Source organism: Gambusia affinis, linkage group LG16 (genome assembly GCF_019740435.1).
Source record: "Gambusia affinis linkage group LG16, SWU_Gaff_1.0, whole genome shotgun sequence".
In the NCBI taxonomy this organism is placed as follows: Eukaryota; Metazoa; Chordata; class Actinopteri; order Cyprinodontiformes; family Poeciliidae; genus Gambusia; species Gambusia affinis.
This window is the reverse complement of record NC_057883.1, coordinates 1183167-1197748: the sequence shown is the minus strand read 5'-3', so window position 1 is coordinate 1197748 and position 14582 is coordinate 1183167. Positions and strand designations below refer to the sequence as shown.

General features: G+C 38.3%; 1 protein-coding gene across 5 annotated transcripts in view; it reads right to left on the bottom strand.

Moving 5' to 3' along the window:
* Positions 1–14582, bottom strand: part of LOC122846009 (serine/threonine-protein phosphatase 2A 56 kDa regulatory subunit epsilon isoform) — a 35335-nt gene that overhangs the window by 11932 nt on the left and 8821 nt on the right. For 2 of the 5 annotated variants that reach the window (XM_044142650.1, XM_044142653.1), the window contains exons 2-3: positions 11854–12017; positions 1141–1337 (exon numbers count right to left, since the gene is read on the bottom strand). In XM_044142650.1, coding sequence (XP_043998585.1) covers positions 1141–1337; positions 11854–12017 — 361 coding nt within the window. Of the gene's footprint in view, positions 1–1140; positions 1338–6454; positions 6594–11853; positions 12018–14582 lie in introns of those variants that run through there. The other 3 variants (XM_044142651.1, XM_044142652.1, XM_044142654.1) reach the window with 2 other exon arrangements.

The window sequence follows — 14582 nt, the reverse complement described above, 5'->3', positions numbered from 1 at the left end:
AAATTAGTCTATTCATGCGTTACCTCAGTGCTGGACTACTAGAATTCTTTACTATCAAGAAGCTAACAAAAAACAATTAAAAGCCTTCCGCACTGCAGCAAGAGTTCTGATGAAAATTAAGAGAGATTATAATTCTTCTCATTATTCTATCTCCAACTAAAACACACAAAGTGTGTTGTGTACCTAATACAATGGTGCCAGAACAGGGGAGCCGTGGGGCCATTGGACCAAGTGTGGAGATGCACTGAGAAGTCAGGACCAAGAACATCAACAAATCTGGGTGTTTCAGGTAAGTAGTAGTGTGGCACAGTTCATAATGAACATACATGTAAAACATGGGGAAGTGGAGCTACAATAATCTAGGGTTAGTGGCTTAAGTTTTAATGGAAATAAAATCTGATTTCATACACGGGATGAAAAGTACCCATCTTTTAGAGAATTAAAAGTAGACAAATATTTGCACAGACACTGTCACAATTTTTGTTCATCCAAAAGCCAGCTGGGGTTTGCAAATGCGCTGTGATGGCAGTTTGCTTTGGAGAAAATTTTGCCAGAGAAGAAGAGAACTCGCCTTCTCATGTCTGACATAACAGAAGTAAAAAATAATCAGTAGATCTCTATCTTTCTGAATGAGTATCACTCAAACAGTAGTCTCATAATCTTACTCTAGGGTGCACAAACCTTTTTTTTTTTTTTTTAAGAAACTTTCTCTCTGGTAGAAATTAGTGTAAAAAAAATAAATGCTCTTTTGTCTGTTTTGTTCTCCACATAAGGACAAAACAGAAGACTCATTTTAGTTTTGCTTTTCTGTCTTTATTATTACGACCGCTTAGCCTACTAATCTACTAATTTACGTACCAAAATACAAGTTCAAATTTCTATATTTTGACCATCATTTAAGTATTTATTTGTTTTAGAAGCTTAAAATTTTCCTTTAATCAGTTCTCCACAGAAAAATAGAAACCTTGCATGCAGGATGACGTTGTTGAAGCAGTGCTTGTTATCCAGCCGCTACTTTATAGGAAATCTGCTACTGAAAGGAACACTAAGAAAGAGTTCTAGGAAAAATGTGAAACTCAAAGGCATGAGTGCTTTTAGGTGGCCCAGTACTAAGCAGAAGTGTGTGTTTGACCTTCTTACCATTTTGACAACTTCTGGATAGGCCTGTTCTGTCAGGTAGCCACGGCTGATAGTCACATAATCCACCAACTCGTTGAGCGTTGAACGCTTATACTCTTTCATCTTGAGGTCCGACAGCGTGTCCATGAAGTCAAAGACAGTACAACACTGTTGGAGCTTCTTTAAGAACAGTTCCGGCTGCTCTGGTACTGGAACGTCTGCAAGCACAAACACAAAAGGCAACAGTGAGACGAAACTAAAGAAACAGGGAATGAAGTGTACAAGCAGAAAAGGCAAAGAATGAGGGTCTTTCAACCCACTAAACAACAAACAAGGAGAAGACTTCACAACTTTGTTTTAAATGCCACCAAACTGTCAAGAAGCTGTGATTGTTTCTACATCACAGTTGCAGCTGAACAAGTGTGTGAACCTGCTGCAGTGTTCGTAACAGCTGAAGTGGAGCAGTCGCCTGGCTACAGGTCGTTTAACCTTACATTAATCAAAGAACTGAAGACAGCAAAGAATTCAATTCAAAATTTTCCAACACTTCCAGATCTGTCGCTTCATGATCTTGGAACAAACTTAAAATGAGACAAAAATGACAAAAAGATTTGGATGAAACACTAAATACTCTTTAAATTCAACTTCCTATGAATGACAAAAACTTGAAATTTATTGATAAAAGAATCAGAAGACCGACGATCTCAGATTTGACTCTAGAACAATTTGGAATTCAGAGCAAAGTGACCAGGTCCCAGATCATCAAACCTCCACCACCATGCAACTTATATGATGTGTTTTCACTGATAGGCTGTGCATTAAGCTAAGCATTGCTGCCTTGTCTCAGAGATGCTGCAAAGATACAATGTTCTGGTCTAAAAAAGGTTTTGAAATTAATTCAGTTTTTCTTCAATTGTGGTTTGGTCTTCAAGCGATCACTGTTGTGGCTACTCTTGCATCATAATAAGGTCCAAAAAATAAAAGTGCCAGAATAGTTTCCAGGGGGAGGTTTTTGACTCGATGAGAGTTTTCTGGTTTTCAAAAACAAAACAAACAAACGAAGAAAAAAAAAAACGAGTTTTCTTCACTAAAAGAAATAACAGAAATATTCTCAGAGTTGATTTCATACAAAATTGAAAGGTAAACATTAATTTTGTGGTAGAAAAACTGCTTCACCAAACAATCAGAGCAATCACAGCAGCTGCTTTTGCTTGTTAATCACAGCAAGAGGCTGACTGACAAGGAAGAGGGCCTAACCATTATCATATCCTTGGAACATTAATAACTGTGTAAATAATAAATTAACTCCCAAATTACTAGCCCTAACTGTTAGTCCTAGCAAAGTGACAATTACAAAAAGTCTTCATAACACGGCCCATTGTTCATGCACTCCTTGGTGAGTTATCCACAATAACAACCAGATCTCATTCAGCAACAAGGCAAGTCAAAGTGCCTTATATATTTTGAAGGAAATGTGCTTTGAGAGAGCAAGCCTTAAGGCACCCCTGAATGGTTGCCATGGGAGATTAAAGGATTCCTCACACATACAGGAAAAAAGCAACACTTCGGGCATGTTTTAGGAATAACATAACATGATGAAAAGCTCTAAAAAGTCAATTTTACATAAGCCCCCCAACCCTCCTTTAAACAAAAATATTTTAAAGTCTAGTGTCTGAGCTACAGAACCATTTCCATAGTTCTAGTGAGAACAGGCACCTCTTTAAGACAGACAGCACCTTGAAAACTAAATATTTTTAAATGCAAAATCTGTTTTGGAATAGAGGTGCAATGATAGCTGCGTCTTGTGTGTTAGGTTTGTTTTACTGTGTTGGCATAACCGGAATGTGTGTAATGTTTACTCAATATGTGACAGTGTAATGTCTGAAACTGTTTTGAAATATTACCATTACAACACTGGAGACGAAAGTAGTAACATTGTGTCCGTGTTTTCATTATTCCCCTACAGAGTTCTTACTCCTAAGGGGCGTAACACAGGCACCTCTTTAAGACAGACAGCACCTTGAAAACTAAATATTTTTAAATGCAAAATCTGTTTTGTAATAGAGGTGCAATGATCATCTGGAAATGTCCACTGGAATATAGCCTCTGGCATTCCAGCTGCAGGTGCTAAGACAGCTGCACATCTCACATTGCGGAAATCCCCAAGTCAGAGGTACCTGCCCTTTACTGCAGCTCACTCACCAACTGCTCCAGTGTGTTCCTAGCAAAACACCAGCAGTGTTGCCATTTTATTGGAAAGAGATTGGAATTCATGTAATTACTAGTAAAAGGGAAAACACAGACATGTTCCTTCCGCTAAGATGACACTGGACATTTTGGTCCTTTCTGATCTTTACCAGACATATTAGTTTAAATGAGAAATGGCCTGTACTAGTCTAGCAGTCCATCAAGACCCCAAAGCATATATTCACACACTGATGGTGGCAAGCTACTGGATAGAAGCCACTGCTGCCCTTGGACAGGCTGACAGATGTGAGGCTGACATGCACTGGAGGATTCTCTGTCCACCACCAGCAGGGAAGGTGTGTGAAGTGTCTTGCCCGAGGACACAGCAACTAGAGGATGAACTTCTACCTCCTGATCAATAGTTTTCAAAAAGGAAAAGAATATGAGATATAAGATTTTGACATCCAATAAAAACTAGTTAAAAAATCTCTTATTTACTGGTCTCGCTACAAAGTTACACAGAAATACAAATTAACCCGAGCCTCCCAGGAACTGTTTTATGGCATGTTGTACAAGGTTTCCACAACACTGAGAAAGAAAGCTCTTTGTCAGACCATTGGTGAAAATACAGCTGACAATGGAAAACAAGCAAAAACAGTGTCATACCTGTCAAGTCTCAGACTTTGGCTAGGAGACTACAGCGTTTTTTACCCCCTTTACCGCTGTGCTGCCATATAATTATTTTCCTGTAAATGTCCCATATTGTGGCCCCTCTGCTCTCACATTGGTTACATCATCCCCCTGCTCATACGTTACCAACTTGCATGGGTATATACTACTGCATCTCCTCCCCAAACACTTCCATTTTTTAGAGTACATCTGACAGTTGATTGTGCAATATTTAGGAGTGAGAAAATTTCATGACTGTATTTGTTGCACAGGTGGCATCCTATCACAGTTCCACACTGGAATTCACTGAGCTCCTGAGAGCGAACCATTCTTTTACAAATGTTTGTAAAAACAGTTTGCATGTCTGTGTGCTTCGATTTACACACTTGTGGCCATGGAAGTGATTGGAATACCGGATAGTGTAAATGCACAAGTCAGTACAAGGTTGTATGAGGCCCGAGCAGAATTCCTGTTAACATCAGCACCACTAACAGCATTTCAACACAGATTTAATGGAATCTGATAGAGGGGGGTTCTAGTTTAATTAGCCAACCTTAAAATTCTATATCTGTGGTCTGTGTTAAAATGCTAACCTTTATGTGGCCCCTTAAGGTCAGGGGGGCGTTAAGCAGCTGCTTAATTCATTTATGCTTTGGGTCGGCTCTACATGTGGCCAGTATTTGTTCAGCAGTGTTTCCACTGACTGATTACCTAATTGGGATTTAATAGATGTGCAAAAATGTATATTTATTTTAATAGTATGTTTTGGTTTATTGTTTTCAACACTATAGATGTGTGTTTAAGCATTGTTAACAATAGCTTCCAGTAACATAATAACCCACAATATTTTTACATTTCTGACAACTTAACATTGGAAATTTACTTGTATTTATAAAATATGTTTCTGCACAGTGTGGGGGAGTATTGGAACACGGAACTTGCAAATGTATCATATAGTATGTGATTTTATTTTTTGATGTTCCATCAATACACATGCAAATTATGTACATTTTAAATTGGGATCCATCTTAATTGCACACCCCTTTGATTGCCTGTCCGATACACCTATTTCTAATAACTGCACAGTATTTTCTATTATAGCCTTGTACAGCATATTATTATAATCAGTCCTTTTTTTAATATGTCATTTTTAAAACTAAGGACTTTCTATGTGAACCTTTATATCTGTTGCTGCTGTTACACCAGTTTGTCCCTAGCAGAACGATAAAGACTGTTTCTATCCTATTCTAATGAAGGTTGCTAATTTTAAGTCTCAGCCCTTTGATTCCACAATCCCAGGTCTATGAGCTAAAACCTCAAAGTCCATGATCCGGGAATTCTGTCTGGAAGGACAAAATGATCCATAATGGAGAGTTTGTGCTTCAGTGTTTGTGGAACTCATGTGAAAGGGACTTTTTTCAGCATCATATTGCCGTAGTTAATGGGCAGTTTGTGCACTTCTAAGTACAAGTTTTGGGTTGCTACATTATTTTTTTTAAAAAGAATAATTTAATGTGTACTAAATTTTGAGACAAAAGATTAGCTTTCATTTTCCATTGTGTGTAGTTTACTCTGACCTCATAAGAAACGTACTGAGTGTTACTCCTCTGGGGTAACCTGTGTGTGAGCGGGACCTTTATTAGACCCTTAAATCATTCAAGCAAACTTTGCAGCTGCTTAGATGTGCTGAATTTATTTTGGGATGATCATTTCTAAGGAAATGTCTCAAAAATAGGCTTGTGATTACATCTCTGACAAGTGAGAAATACACAAAAGTAATTTGTGTAAAATTTTAAGATCCCTTTAAGAGTTTTTATTACAGACCAAAGCCAATACATAAACAACTCAAGGTAACCTTTTCATGTTCAACTTGCCAAATAACTTTAGCAAGGTCTGTCAACTCTGGTGTGTGACTCAGATGTTTAAGTTATCAAACATAATCTCAGACAGCAGGATTTATCTTTAAATCTTTTGAGTCAAATTTTAGTTAAATTTACACTGTGATGAATAAGCTAGTAGAGCTTACTGTAGGAGGAAAGCATTGATTTTAAGTGGTTGAGCAAACAACAAGCCTATTTCAGGAACTTAAACATTCTTACTGTAACGGTGATTAAAGAAGCAATGAATTAATATATCTGGGTTATAACTACGGTACCCAAAATTTTAGCTAACTTTTAGTTGCTTACAAGATGAAGATGACAGTCTTGTTACACATGCTCTGCTCCAAACCCAAACATTCCCAGACAGAAATGATGATCAAATGCACTACTCAGACTTAAGCCAGCTCTTTACTTCTAAATGCTTATAAAAAGCAGCTGCTTTCCATTAGTTCTTTTCAAGTTCACCTTTGCACACATAAGAGACAGACAGGGTTGTCTGGTAGAAGACAGCTCCTGACAGCAGAGGCTAACTTTAACACACCATGCTATGCTGGCAGCTACATGTTCACAAGACTCCTTCAATGAAAACTGTAACTCACTTAATCAGATTTCCTTCCTCAAGTAGGAACCAACAGCTGAAACAGACAGTCATGAATGTGACTGTGGGAATTAATTTGTGCAAAATATGGACAAGAGGCTTAAATAATCCAGTCTCCTCTGATGACTTGTTTGTGGCGAGTGGAGTTGGAAAAATGTAAAGAGACACCACATGGATCGTGTTTCTCTTGAAGGGAGGACGGACATGGTGGGGAAGACGGCAGCATGTCGGTGGTCTTCATTGGCCACACAGAGCTGGAGAGAAGCCCCAGAGAGAAGCTAGGCTGGGCAGCATTGTGCACCTATTTTAGCTCCTCATTTTTTAAAGCTGGTTGCACACTGAATTGGGAGACAAATCTGCCCTCCTACATGAATACCAGCGTGTAGACAATAAATCTGTGGGGAAATCCTGATAACACCAGCCGAACAACAATATGGGCCCACAACAGAGAAGGCGTGGCCTTAACGGCTCTGCCTGGTTGAGCCGAACTGCCAAGATCTGTTCTCACTGTTGCAGCTGTGTGACGAAAATCACGTCATTTTCTTCTCAGCCTCATGTCCTTTGGACCTTCTTGTCACAATACCACTGGTGAACTTTTCATCCCCGGTTCCATGTGAACCTACTGTGTGGTTGGTCAGAATTTCATGCGTATTTAAGTAGAAAGCAGCACTACTCAGCTTCCATGACCTGCTGTACTGACTACTTGTGCAAGGTAGGACAGAACATGTTTTTCAGTCAGAGGGCAGACTCTAAGGAACAGTTGTCCGAGGCCGTGAAGATGCAACACTCAGTTCTGGACCAATGAAGTGGGAAAACTGCTCAACAAAGCCTTCCCTTTTTTCTTTTTGTTTTTTATGATGAGGAGAAAACAAAATGAGATTTTTCAGTCTGACAATCATGATTACCTCCTCCTCCGAACTTGAGAACTCATAATTGTGCCTCTCTGCCATGGTTACTAATTCTGTTGTACATCACACAAAGAACGTCATGACGTTACTGCCACAGGAGGGGGCACTTTGTTCGCTCAGTCTTATGGGCTGTGAAACGTCTGTGCAGTGGGACTTCCGTCTGACAATGCTGGGCCCTTTAGATGAAAGATGAAAACCCCTATTTTAGATGAGCAAAGGGTTTTAGTCACTTGAATAGAGTTCACATTTTTTGAGAACTTTGTACTGATCAAAGCCGTTTCTCAGATGATGAGTGCGGAGAGACCGTAGCTCATCTTGGCAATATTTTGACAGCACACTGCATGGGGGTAAAAGGTTTATTTTGTAGCAGCAAACTTTGGTTTATTTTATGGTAAACTTAAGTCCACGCTTCTCCCTTTGGTCGTTTACTAGAACAGCAAGCCCCCTTCTTTGAGCTGACTACTCCCGGTGTAATCCCTGTTGGCCCAGAACAGTCTGCTAGCCCTCGATGGAGACTCTGGCATCAAGAATGTCTCCGTAAAAACACCAGTACTCACTCAGTCTCCTGACCAGCCCTGTTAATTCCTCCAACTTGTTAATTATTGATCTTACGTTCCCATGGTAAAAGAGAGGAGAAATAGCTTGTATCTCCTCTTCTCCATAAATCCTTGTTTTTCTTTCTTATTGCTCTCCTCTGTGTCCTTTTCTGCAACCACAAGGTGTTCTCCAGATATCCAAGGGGAATTCTGTGACTGGCCAGCTCCATCCAATCAGCTGATTCCTGCTGTAAACAATGCAGCCAAGTTGTTGTGCCCAGCACAGTAAAAAAAAAAAAAAAAAAGCATCTCAACGGATAAGAAAAATTAGAAACTAATTGAGAAATTAGTTTCTTGTAACATTGAAAAATAAAATTATGTAGAAAAAATGAAAAAGTCGTAAAAATAAAAAGTAAAAAGACAAGCTCATACACATTACCACATGTGCCGTTCAGTTCAGGAACAAACTCAGCATCCTGCCATCCTGCCCCTCTCCTAAACAACTTGATAAAAAGGCTGGTTCTGTTCTGGAATATCTGGAGATTGTTGTTCTTTACTTAATGTTTCATAAAATAAGAACATTAACAACAAAACTCAGTATCAGCCGCGTCAGAGTTTCTTCAGTTAGTGGATTCTTCGGACTCGCTGTAACACTGACCTCTACAGGAGGTCTGGCCTACAGCATCAGGATCAACAACTCTGAAGAAATCTGTATCAGTTACAATATTTACACTCCTTGTGGAATAAAGGACATGTCTTCAGATAGAATACTTTTGAAAGGCGTTATAAGTTGGAGTTTTTGTTTTACATTTCACTTACATCCCCTTAAATAACCACATATGATGCAAGTAGTCACATTAAATGACCTAACTATTTATCCAATCAATCATCATAAAATTAGCAAATCAGTTCCACGATTCTTCCTTTTGTTAAAGGTATGCGCAACTGACAACTGTCGTAACAGATATGAGTAGAGAACACAGGGCAGACCATAAACGATGAGCAGGTCAGCTTATGATAACTCAAAGTAAATAAAAGGTAGAATGGAAAACGCAGACTCTGCTGCTGGGAAATGAGCACTTTGCCCCATATTAAACTGTTTATTGACGGCAATCCACGGCTCCTCATTGGATTTATTATTGTAATTACATTGCTTCAAGCCTAGAGCACAGTCAGATTATGTGGAGCATCAGAAGCAATATGCTGATGAGGAATGAGAACTCGGAATCCTGCTTGACTATTTTGAAATTATATTCTATCGCTATTCCATTGTGATCAAGCTTTGTTTATTTTACACCACAGCAGTCACAAAGATTTCCATACACATCACATTTGATTTCACTTTTAATTCACAAACGGATTAGAACTAATTCCTAAGCATTCCTTGTGCTGGTGGAGGCATCACTGCCAAAACTCCCCCATTAAAAAAAAAAATCAGATAAGATCTGATCCCCACTAGAAAAGCAAAACCTGAATCCCAAAGTCTCATCTTTACCTTTGGCCTCCCACAGAGACACAACAGCTCAGAACATTTTTCTTCTAACCTGCTGGCCTGAAAGCAAATTTATTTCAAAACCTTCAAATGTTCACTAGAGAACTTCTAGAAAGCCAGCTAACTTTATGCCTGCCAGAAGTGTACAACTTTTTTTCAGTTTCAGCAATTTTTGGAACATTGCTATGACCTAGGGCTTGGCCATTTCATATTATTCATGATAATACTGGTTAAAAAAAAAAAAAAAAAAAAAAAAAAAAACTTGCACAGGAAAATAGATTTTATGCAAATGTTTGGACACACTTTCTAATTGGTCTCAATTAGAAAGTGTGTCCAAACCTTTGGTCTGTACTGTAGTCATGAAACAAAAGCAGGAGCTAGTCAGCTGGTTTACAGTCTGAACTCAACTGAATTCAACAGAAGTAGCAGATTTCTGCAGCTGCAGCTCCCATACTCACAGTTACCCAATTACATAAAGATCAGTTCAGCATCTGCTCACCTCTCCCTTCAGCGCAAAGAATGAATCAATCCGCCACGACAAAAAGACTTTCTGAAACACAGATCTAAAAACAAATAACTCAAAGCTTAGCATGAGGCTCAGGACCACCGGGATAAATGAAACAGGAGAAATATTTCCTGACTGTTTTGTCAGTTTTGGTTGACTGGAGGCGCAAGGATAAGATGGAGAAACAGAGAAGAAACTAGGCAGCTGCAGCTAGTCAGTTCTGCTAACTCCTGAACATTTAAACAAATCAGTGGAAGCGAGAGCTGAAAGTCCTTATTGCTCCATGTCTTGAATCAAGATATTTCTTTAAAAATTTATCAGAAAACTAAATCAAACAGTGACTGACGGTCACTACCTCATTGAGATGTCCAGGACAGATGAAAGAAATGAAAATGAATAAAGTTCCAGATAATTAAGAAATGTGCTAAAGCTTGTACTGTTTGCAGCGTTTTTATGACATATTTTGGTGTCAAGCATTCTCAATTAAGACAAAGATTTTATTTTGCATTAAAAAAGATTTTTAGTTTTGCACACAATGTTTGCATTTTAAAAAAGAAACATGAGGGGAAACCACATTAACATCTAGTAAAACTAATGTTCTGTTTAACCACAACCATTTGTTTAATTTGTATATTTAATTAAGTATTTCCATTGGACACCTGATTTCAGGCAGTTTTTTGTTAGCTTAAATTTTCATTTATGTATTCTGCATTTTCTTTGACTCATTAAACATTGTGTGATTTTGCATTAATTTTTTTAAATATAGTGACTTTATAAAGTAAAAAAAAAAAAAAATGCCCCTTCACAAAAAAGAAAAAGAATGTAGACTATAGTCTGTGATATCTTTATTGACTTACTTAAAAATTTACTGTGATATCAAAGTAGGTCATAGTGGAGGTGGGCGAGATCACCCACCCCCACTAAGACTCAAGAGTGAATTGAGTTTTATGACCTATTGTCTCAACGTGGTGGGCAGGTCTGATTCTGGACAGTGACCTAACCTCCTCACCATTTTCTTTGGACTCGATACTTCCTTCCTAAAGTGTGATGCTACTCTGTTCTATAAAACTGTTGTAATGCCTTTAAAGTTTTGTAAATCTGATTTTCTTTTTCTATGTTTTCTTGTTTAATTAGTGTATTCCTTTTTGTTTTTGTGTGTAGTTAAATTGCCTGCCAGTAGCTCAGGAAAGAGGACATTAACAGAATAATTAATCTGTAAAGTTTGGCTATTTTGTTCTCAGACTTGATTAGAAATAAGTGTGTCAGTGATCATTCCTTGTTGTATGAAGAGTTTCTTCTGCCAGTGGTCTGAATTTATTGCTTCATGACAGACTAAGTTAGCCATGTGACTCCAGAGATACGGGATGGTGCCCCAATTCCATCAATATCTTATTTTATTAATGATTTAATAATTAATTATTGGATACAATTAATAATTACAAAAGCCAAATATCGAGGCAAATTCTGATTCCCAACAACTTTGATGACACCACATGAGATTGGTACAACATTTTGGTTTCCAGAGTTCCGACTCCCAACAATCGGATTATGTCAGTTATTGCAGTGGCACAACACACTTTCAGAGAAAGATGGGAGATAAAAGTCTCACACTGCTGGAGGTTTGGGACTATAAAAGAAACAGAAAAGATTTTCCTTCTGGAAAGATTACCAGTGGACACTTTTTACAGTCCATGTGTGGATTAAATCATCTAAGTCATTAGTCCTTAAATGACTTTCGATAAGAATGTGTAACAATGTTCAGTGAGGTCACTGATGACTTCAATCAGAATATATCCGAGAAGACATAGAAAGCCATTTACAGCAGGCCTTCTTAGAGCTATTTTTACAAGCAATTCTAAACAGAAGAACTTGGTTTTAATAGCTAGCTCTAGATAAATGAAGAATTTGCTGCAATTAATATCCTGTTTCAGCTTAACATTGACACATGGTCAGTCTCACCTTTGAGCAGTGGCAAAGGCGTGAGCTCGATGGGTTTGCCTTGAGAGCGGAACTGGGACGAACTCTGTGATCGCTTCTGCTTGGCCTTCCTTACAGACTTCCGAGAAAATCCGTCCACTTTGTCCACCGACGGCGATGAGGTGGGTGCCGAGGACATAGCCCTGCTGGGAGAAACATGGGGGCGGGAGGTTACATATTTGATGTTGCACCTGAATTTTCCCTTTGCAGGACAATAAAGAGTGTTCCTATTATATTCTCATTCACATTTCATCTTTACTTTCATCGACAGAAAGTAACTTTTCCAAAGCACAGCAACAACTTGCCGTAAGTAGATCAAGGCAAACATTTACAATATGTTAAACTACAGCTAGGTGCCAGTTTTAATCCAAAAAAAATACAATGAAAAGTCAGTTTGACATTAGGGCCCAAAGCTTTTCTCCAGAGAGGAATCTAGAAATGTGAAAAGATTGAATCTGGCATTACCTGCTGTAAAATGTGCGGTGGAGTTAATCGATTTCATGAACAGACTGACTCCTTCCCCCAACAACATTCATAAAAAATAAAAATAAATAAAAGGGCAATAAGGCACGGAAAACCGCTAAGGTGGAGCCCAGCCGAGTCCTTTTAGTCCAGAGGAGCAGCAGCCGTCACATATACAGGAGCTCATCACTCTACAGAGGGAATGCATTTCATCCGTTTTATGTTCTTTGAGTGATTAATGAGCTGTGTGAGGGCGACTGTTGGTTGCCGTTTTGGTAAAAGAAATAAGCCTTTCCTGACATGAACGTTATCAAGAACACACACGCTGAACACGCCTTACAGATGCATGTTGACAAGACTCACTAAGCTGCAAAAAAAGGTCAAATTGTGTTACTGAAATGCAGTAAGGTGATGTTGCCAGAGGTCCTAAAGCTACAGATTTTTAAATCTAGAACAACTTGTGTTTTGTTCAAATGTAAAATAAATCTAATGTTTTCAAAATATGTTGAAAAATGTTAGTAGCAAATTACAAATATAGACTGACTAAGACGTAAAAAGTCAATGACCTTTACTGTTGCTCACTGACTGAAGGTGCTGCAAACTCCAAGGAAACATGTGATGTGAAGAGAAGACAATCAAATAAAAAACTCCACTTCCTAGACTGATGACCAGTTAGTCCCCACCAAAACACTATATTAAGAAATAGGCCGATATCACATTTCATAAAATGAATGCCTTATGCTGCTCCAATATGGGTGAACTAGATCTCGAGAGTTCAAAAACAAAACTTTGATTTGACTTAATGATTTACAGTTAAACAAGTGTTAACCATACCTTACAGAAACCATAGTTATGGTGCTTTATGAACTTTCTTTGAATACTATAAAACTTAACTGACACTTCAGTTGCACTTTGCACAGCTCTTCCTACGCTAAGATCTCAGCACAAAGGTCACAGACAGAATGGAACCTGCAGCAGCCAAAATGGTATTTCTGTCCTCATGTCATTAGAAAACTAAAACTGAATGGCAAGCACAAGAAAATGCAAAAAAGCATCACTGGCTGAGCACATGAAAATACATCAAACATGGTGGAATGATTTGGAATGGTATACAATACAATACAGGTGCAGAATATAGACTTGAAGTTTTTTTTGTCCTACTATTGTGATAATAAGTGATAACTGTGTATTACGTCTTTATTAGGCTACTATGTCTGTGACTGCATAATACAGCTGTCATGGCCTCAAACAAATATATGCCCATTTATGATGCATCTCTTTAGGATACTAGTCACCTGTAATATTCATCACTAAACTACACACATTTAATCATACTTTTTAATTTGTTGATGCTCTCAGTGAGCAAACTAGAGAAAATAGTAAAGCTAACACTCCCGAACATGGTCTTGTGGGTTTTTAATCATCATTATTTGGAATTTATTATGACACACATAAAACAAAAGTTTAAAAAATATTTAGCACAGTAAATGGTAGATGGCCTGCGCTTGTACAGCACTTTATTGTTTTTTGTAAAGTGCCTTGAGACAACGTTTGTTGTGAACTTTATTTTAAATAAATAAATTGAATTGAAACTGTATAAGGACAACGTGACAGGAGACGATCTTATTTAGGACTCAAATTGAACAGCTCAGTAATGTCCAGTGCACATAGCTCAGTTCCCTTGCTCTCAGCTGACCTAACTCATCAGAAGCTCCAGTCCAGTGCATTTGGCCGTTTGTAAAGCTGGAGTTTCTCCTCCAAAATGAGGTTTTGATACACCAATCCACCAGGTTTCCAAAGCCCTGTAATAATAGCTACACCTCAGGACCCAATTACTGAGGTGTAGTCATTAGCTACTGATTACTACACTTTTCAGGTTTTTCAGAAACTTTAAAAATCTGAAAAAAATCCACAAAAAAAAAAAAAAAAAAAGAATAAAATCACATTGTGACCTGAACATCTGCTGCCTTTATTAGGACCTTCAGATGCTGCAGGTGTGTTCCTTTGGTAAACTTTGAGACTGTAGTTTCCAAGGTTACGTCAGGTCTCATGTACTTCTGGGCTGATCCTTCAACTTTCATGATTATTGATTCGTTGAGGCTAGATCAAGCATGGAGCCCAGTCTGATGTAGACTGCAGTCATTTGGAATTTCTTCCATTTTCTAATAGTCGCACCAACAGCTGCCGTTTTCTCACCAAGCTATTCACCTGAAACCCATTCAGCTGGAGGACCACAGTGTTGTCCGTGG